The following is a 7851-nucleotide window of genomic DNA, read 5'->3' on the forward strand; positions in this document are numbered from 1 at the left end:
AGTGGCCCCAACAGGCTCGGGTCGGAGTGAGGGCAGAGAGCAGTGAGTGGCCCCAACAGGCTCGGGTCAGAGTGAGGGCAGAGAGCTGTGAGCAGTCCCAGACTCAGGGCAGTGGAGGACATAGGTCTTCCGTCATACAGGGCTGAGATCAAATCTTGGCTCTGTCATTCGCCATCTAGATCTGTGACTTTAAATTTCTAAGCTTCAGCTGTTCCTACGTAAATGCAAAGGGCACTGTCCTTATTTCTCAGGGCTGTTGTGAAGAGTAAATGAAAAGGACAAGTGAACGAATTTGTCACAGAGAAGTGAGAGGCCAGGACAGGCACCTTCCCTCCTTTTTCTGTGCCTGGCCTCTGATCTTGTACAAGAGTTAGTGAGGACCCAGGAGTACAAACGCGGGTCCCTGCTGGGGCTTGGTCAGCTCCTTTCTTGGCGAGGCTGGCTCTTGGCTGAGGAAGGACGTGGGGCCTCGAGGGGCAAGGGGACACCCCCCGGAAGAAGAAAGATCTCAGAACAAAACACAGCATGAAAGGAAAAGCCACATGATTCCTTCATTGCCTTCAGAATGGGCTGAGCGGCATTTACGCAGAGTGTGTTAGGGTTTCCCAGTCTTTACATGGCATCTAAAGCGCAGAGTGCGCCTTTTGGGTGAGCTGTTAGGAGGATTTTAGAAATTAAATATGAACTGTGTAGTTAAGACAGGTTTCCAGTTGCACTGACAGGGTGTGTTCACCAACAGTGCACGCTGCAGCCTGGTCTGCTTAATACACTCTGGAGATGAGCAGGGGCGTCTAGACCACCTCTGAATGTTTCAGGGAACGTTGAGGTCTTAAGAGCCAGGACATGAAAGGACAGCTGAGAGATTGGGGGAAACACAACCTGTCAGATTCACCACCTCAGTGATGTGTTTTGCTCAGAAGGGAACAGAGATGCAGGAAAGAATCTGGAGTCACACGGATGAGCAGGAATCTCAGCCCCGCACTGAGTGAGGTCCAGTGTTACCCAGACTCTCTGAGCCTCTCTGAGCCTCTCTGAGCCCCTCTCCACCTCTCTCTGCTTCTTGAGCCTTGCAGTCTCCATTTTTAAGGTGGGGACATCAGCACTTGCTCTAAAGTTGGGTTGTAGGAGTGCGGTTCCATTCACCGGACATAGCGCCGGCACCGCAACACTGGCACCTTCCTCCTGCATTTTAATGGTGGCCAGTCAGAACAAAGTGCACATACAAATTCCAAGATTTTGTTCTTTTTTGCAAACATTTAGTGCAATTTGTTTTTCCGCTTACTAGATTAACAAAGCAGAAAGCATAGAAGTTAACCTATGGCAAAGTCTACAAGTAAGTCCATGGCCCAATAATTTCTTATTTTGTTAAGAAAATGGTGAGGGGCTCGGGGCCTATAGCTCAACCGGCTAAGGCGCCAGCCACGTACACCTAAGGTGGCGGGTTTGAATCCCTAGCCTGGACCTGCCAAACAACAATGACGGCTGCAACCAAAAAATAGCCGGGCGTTGTGGCGGGCGCCTGTGGTCCCAGCTACTTAGGAGGTGGAGGCAGGAGATTCGCTTGAGCCCAGGAGTTGGAGGTTGCTGTGAGCTGTAATGCCACTGCACTCTGCCCAGGGGGACAGCTTGAGGCTCTGTCTCAAAAAAAAAAAAAAAAAAAAAGACAATGGTGAGGACGTTTTCTAAGCTGTGGAGAAAACGCAAGGCAGCTCCATTCTTCTTATTCTTATAACTTGCTATTTCTCTGGTGTGATAGGAAAGGAACAATTTACATCAGAGGATGATGGATTTGAGGATCCAGAGTGGAGCAGCAGTGTTGCTTTGTCTCTCCTAGTTTTAACCATTTACTCATTTCAAAGAGGAGGGATGGTTTCTGTGCTCTGTGGGATTCTCACTGGTAAGCCACAGACCAGAGATCTTAGCTTCACATGCTGACCTCTCTGCACTGAGCAGCGTGGCATGGTCAGGACAAGCAGAAGTTGTTTTGAGTCTTCTCCAAGAGAGATTTCTGATCCCTGGATATCTTGGAGGAAAACCAGTCTAAGCAAAAACTGCAGAAGTGAAGTGTGTGGAACCCTGGGCTTGTCCCTGCCACCTGTCCGGCAGGTGTGCCCCACTAGGCCTCAGGTCCCCCACCTGCCAAATGAGCATCTGGGACCAGGTGACCGCTAAGATCCCTGCCAGCTCAAAAATTTTCTGATTTATGTTTTATAATGGAAAAAAAATAGACCACTGATTTTTACCAATAAATCCACTTTTAGTTAATCAGAGACAGAGACCAGGGACAACTGAGAGCTACTTGTCAGCATGAAGACCTTGGCCTCCACTTGGCCTTCCAGTCTTCTCTATCATGAAATACACCCCACATCCTGGGCTGAGGTCTGAACATGTTCTTCTGGTCCAGCTCACTCTCTTGCTGACTGACCCCTAGACCACACCTGCCCTGGACCCCAGGTCTGGAACAGGACTTGTAACCAGCACTCACCTGCCCTCAGAACCCAGCAGGACTCTCCTTCCAGGATCAAATGTTGGCACTGGATTTAAAAACAATTCTTTCCCCAGTTCTGTACCTAAGAAGAACTTAGTCCTTCCTCGCCCGTGCTGGTCCCTACTCTCTTTTATTGTCGTGTCTTCTGTGGACATGCGTCTCTCAGACTGCAGGAACAGCCTGCAGAAGTGAGTGCCCTCTGCAGACTCTGGAGTCAGGGAGACTGGCTTGCCACTAACATATGTGCTTCATAGCAAGTCCCTGAAGCCCTTTGAATGGGAGTTTTTTCATCTTTAAGACCAGAGTTAAATATCTTCTCCATTTAATGGATATGATTAAATCAGACATTAAATGCAAAGCCCTTAGCACTCTATGGGGCACACTGCCAAGTGGCCAACACCACGGAATCTACTAGAGTTGTTTGTCTAAAGTAGGATCTCAACAAATGCTGGTGAAAGAAATAAAGAAAAGAAAAGAAAAAAAAGAACCACTTCTTCAGAACATTTAGATGAAAAGGTGTTAAAGACGGCGGCACCCGTAGCTCGTGGGTAGGGTGCTGGCCACATACACTGAGGGTGGCGGGTTCAAACCTGGCCTGGGCCAGCTAAAAAAAAAACAACCCCCCCCCCCCGACAATGGCAACTGCAACCAAAAAAACAGCTGGACATTGTGGCAGGCGCCTGTAGTTCCAGCTACTTGGGAGGCTGAGGCAAGAGAATCGCTTAAGCCCAAGAGTTTGAGGTTGCTGTGAATTGTGACACCAGAATACTCTACCAAGGATGACAAAATGAGACTTGTCTCAAAAAAACAAAACAAAACAAGAAAAAGTGTTAAAGAGAATGTCACAGTGATTATGGGATGGAGCTACACTTTCTTAAAAATCTGTCTCTGTCTCTGACTGGTCACTGAGTGGGAGGCAGAGTGTGTGACAGGCTTTAGGAAGGAACTCACCCCTGACCAACCGTGGGGCAAGAACTGGCCTTCAGCCCAGTACTTCCCGTTGGTGAAGAAGAGGCCGGCAATCACGATGAACACCCACACCGCGAGGTTCAGCACATTGAGGACGTTGTTGAAGCCCACAGAATTCTTCACCCCCAGGGCCACAATGATGGTCACGATGACGGCAATTAGCAGGGCCAGAAGGTCTGGGTATGACTCTTCACCTTTCCCTAGAGGGGAGAGGCATGATTTAATACTGTCCAGAGGGAAGAAAGGGCGGTGTCAGCTTCTGGTCCCACCTCGGGGCACCCTCGCTCAGTTCTGAGTAAGGGTCAGTCTGCCGGGGGGAAGAGGGACTGTGTGGGTGTGCGTGTGCCTGGAGGTGCCTGCACCGTGTCTGTTTGCAAATGGGCAGGTTTTGGTAGATGGGCAAGAGGATTGATATCCTGGACCCCAAACTGGGGTATGGGTGTGATATTACAACAGTGCTGATGGAACCATAGCACAAAACATGTCAAGTCAGAACTGTCCTGGGGCAGGACGTATTTACGCGTCTAACACTTCATTAGATAATTATTTTTATTTTTCTCATTGGGAAGTGTATAGTCTATAGAATTCCCATTCCATTCCAACAACTTTCCTTTATTAGCAAATTTAAGGATGTATGTCTTTGAAAACCGTGGTAAGAGGGGTTTTCAGTTCCCTTGTTTGAATGTGGCAGCCAGTGGGCTCCTGCCCTCTGCATGTGGAGAAGGCTGGCCTCCACAGCCGGCTGTGCATGGGCTGAGGCCAGCTCTGGGGCCTTGGCCAGTTGCCTCATCTCCCTGGCCTCATCTGTGATGTGAAGGACGCAGACAATCTGGTTTGAAGGGCTCTTCCAGGCCAAGATTCTGTGACATCATAGAATCTCATACGTATGTGTGTATGGGACAGACGTGGTCTTTATAGTTTTATCTTATCAGGGAATCTGTGTCAGCATTTTTGTTAATTTTTCAGAGATAAAGACACCAAAATCAAAGGTCTCGACACAGCTACAGAATCATGCCTTGGAAGTGCTGAGGCAGGACCCCAGAGCTGCCTCAACTATCGATTAGCTTCCTCTAGCGTGAAGGTCTTTCAGACGTCAGGGCGGACAGTGGGCAGCAGCAGTGCCTGAGGTCCCACGGTGTCTGCTCTGGGAGCCTCTGCCTGGCACCCCCTCACTTATATTACCCTCCTGAGCTCTGCCTAGGATCCAGTCTGTTCTTTAAAGGACTTTTGCATTAAAACATTATTACAACAGTCTTCCTCACTATCTTTTAATTGCTAGCTACATAATATGTGCAATTTACTTAATCATTTGTCCCATTGTAGAATATTTGGGCTGTCTCTAAATTTTTGTTATTATAAATAAGGTTGTGATGAACATCTTTTTCTATACTGCTTTGGAAATTAGATTTTTTTTTTTTTTTAGATTCACAGAGAGAGTTACTTTGCAGAAACAAAGATATTTAAGGCTCTTGGTACATTTTGCCCACTGCATTCTGAAAAGGGAGCTCGTTTACTGGGTGCGGTGAGTGTGTGTGGCGGGGTGAGAGGATGTGGCTATCTCACCTAGGCCGTTGAGGGTGCCCACGCTGTCCACCATCCAGCGGCTGATGGTGTGGTTGGCCAGCGAATCAAACATGCTGCTCAGGGCGCTGGCGCCGGCCGCAGTGCCAATCAGGTACTCCAGGATCAGGTTCCAGCCAATGAAAAATGCCACAAATTCCCCAATAGTGACGTAGCTGTAGGTGTAGGCAGACCCCGTGGTCTTGGGGACTCGGACACCAAACTCTGCATAGCAGACGCCTGTGAGGAAAACACACAGAGATGATGGGCTTGGGCAGGGAGCTGGCCTCCTGGTGTTTAATAATCTTGGGTAGAAAATACGGAGAGTGTCTGGGGTCTTAGAACAAATACACAAAGCTTTACGGTATGAATTGATTTGAAGACAGCTGTGATCTCTGCTCTGAAACTTTTTAACCTGAATGTGTAGTTATGGCAGTGCTGTGGATTGATTGGGCTCTTGGGAACTGATCTGGATTTAGAAAAATTCCCACTCGTTGTGTCCTCACCATGTTCCTCAAGTGTCAGATACCCTGAGTGAACAGGGGCCAAGTCAGGGTGACCCCCCTTGATGGCACCGGGGTTGGATTGCTCAGTAATGATTTTCTTTCTCAGCTTCTCCATGCTGCAGAAGGCTCCTCATTTGAGTGACGCCTTCCTACAATCTGTGCAAGTGCTGTGCTGTATTGTGGGGTGGAGACAAGATGCCAATATAGATAAACTGCGAGTTACCAACAAGGAGAGGCTGCACACGCAGACACTAGTCTAGCAGCATTCAGAGTGCCTCCCCCAGCGTGGCAGGTGCTAGGGGCGAGATGGAAAGACAGACAGCACATACCCCGTCCTCAGCAGAGGTCGGCCACATAAGCTGGACGTGTAAGGCCAGTGACTGCGAGATGAGCATCTGAGGAGTGAGGAGGAATCAGCTGGGTAGAGACATGGGGCATGAGACAGTATGAAGGATTTGGGTGCAGGGGGTGTACACGGAGACAGTGCCACATGGCTAAGCAGGAGCTGTCTGTTTTTCAAAGTGGTTTAGGGCCCCAGTGAACCAGAATCATCTATTGAACCCTAAATGAGGAGGTGGGGACGAGGAGCCTGCGTTTTCACAAGCTCCCCAGTAATGCCTGTGTTCACTTCTATTTGAAAAACTCTGGAATATTGCCGCATCCTTGCTGTAATTAGAGATCTAATTAGAGATTGGAGAATACACCAGACTTCTGGGAGTTGGGAGAGTTTCCTATTTGGTGCTGCCTATGGGTGGGACAAGTTGGAGGACAGAACTCAGACAGCTGGGGACACAGCAGGAGGGACGGAGGAGGGTGTCGGAGGGGACTCAACAGGAGCTCTCCCTGCGGCCCCATTTTGTTAGGGGCTGACCCTGGGGTTCTCTCATCACATGCTGAGGATGGTAGTTCCCTCTTTTGTGAATAAAGACAGCAGGTATCTTCTCCTCTGAAGGGGGTGAAATCAGTTCAAGGAAGAAAGACAGAGCTGTCACAGGGTGACAGGGCAGCGATCAGCGAGGAGCCACCTCCCTTCCCCTCCGCAGCTTCTGCTGTCAGCTCGTCTGTGTGGGAGGGCACTGGCTGGTCAGGCTGGGCTCCCATCTCAAGGCCACCATCATGGTGTCCTGATTTGTAAAAGAAAGGTATTTTGCCAGCGCTCCCTTACAAATCTGACAGTTTAGGATTCTGTCTGCTGTGTTGAGAACCCATTGAGAATCACTTGACTTTTCTTTTTCACTGGTCACTGTATTGTCCTGTGTCATAGGGAGGTTCCCTGTGTGTGTGTGGGGTGAGCCCATCTGTCCCCTTGTTGAACCGCCCAGGCTACTGTTTATTTTGAGTGTCGTGTCACCCCCTTCCCATCAGTGTGACTTCCTGTTGCTGCCCAGCACTGGCCTTGAGCAGTCCAACCTCCTCTTCTAAATTGCAGCCTCTGACACCTGGTGTTTAAACTGTTTGTGTAGGTCTAAAGTTAAGAGGAAATGACTCCTGAAGAAAAGCCTGCGGGGTGCAGGGTGTGAGGCCCTGCGGGTGTCTCCTCGGGTGCTGGAGGGCATGGTTCTGTCCAGGCCCCCGAGTCAGGTCTGCAGAGATCTGGCTGCTCTTTCAGTGCTGGGTGAGGCAGAGATGAGCAGGGAGCTGATGTCCCCTCTTCCACAGGGACCCAGAGCATCACCCTGTATCACAGGACACAGGAATTATTCTCCGCACCCATCTCTGCCCCTGATAACACACGGCGTTTATAAGTAACGTTTTAACAAGCAATGTTTTTGAAACAGGACTTGACTTGAGAGAAAATTTAATTTGGAGAGCCAATGTTGTGAAGTTAGTGGAATCAAATGTTTTTTTCACAATATTTCACCTGCCAAATTAAATTTAAAAATACCCAACTCACCACCAGAACATACTTGCCAAGGACAATTATCAAATAGCCAAGTCTTCATTAAGTCTTGAGGAGGGACCAGCCCTGGCTGGGCAGAGAGGCCTGGCTTTCCTGAGCGGAGGGGAGGCCTGGCTGTCCTGAGTGGAGGGGAGGCCTGGCTGTCCTGAGAGGAGGGGAGGCCTGGCTGTCCTGAGCAGAGGGGAGGCCTGACTGTCCTGAGTGGAGGGGAGTCCTGGCTGTGCAGAAGGGAGGCCTGGCTTTCCTGAGCAGAGGGGAGGCCTGACTGTCCTGAGCAGAGGGGAGGCCTGGCTGTCCTGAGTGGAGGGGAGGCCTGACTGTCCTGAGAAGAGGGGAGGCCTGGCTATCCTGAGCAGAGGGGAGTCCTGGTTGTCCTGTGCTGAGGGGAGGCCTGGCTGTCCTGAGTGGAGGGGAGGCCCGACTGTCCC

The 7851-nt window shown here is 49.9% G+C and overlaps 1 protein-coding gene across 1 annotated transcript in view; it reads right to left on the bottom strand.

Annotated features, from left to right (window-relative positions):
* SLC7A14 (solute carrier family 7 member 14) overlaps nt 1-5638 on the bottom strand; it is a 29028-nt gene extending 23390 nt beyond the window's left edge. The window contains exons 1-3 of the mRNA XM_023516018.1: nt 5547-5638; nt 5021-5322; nt 3440-3657 (exon numbers count right to left, since the gene is read on the bottom strand). Coding sequence (XP_023371786.1) covers nt 3440-3657; nt 5021-5322; nt 5547-5638 — 612 coding nt within the window. The remainder of the gene's footprint in view (nt 1-3439; nt 3658-5020; nt 5323-5546) is intronic.
* Nucleotides 5639-7851: the final 2213 nt, after the last annotated feature.

The sequence above is a fragment of the Otolemur garnettii genome, unplaced genomic scaffold (assembly GCF_000181295.1).
Source record: "Otolemur garnettii isolate 467f Iridium unplaced genomic scaffold, OtoGar3 scaffold00084, whole genome shotgun sequence".
NCBI classification, from domain to species: Eukaryota; Metazoa; Chordata; class Mammalia; order Primates; family Galagidae; genus Otolemur; species Otolemur garnettii.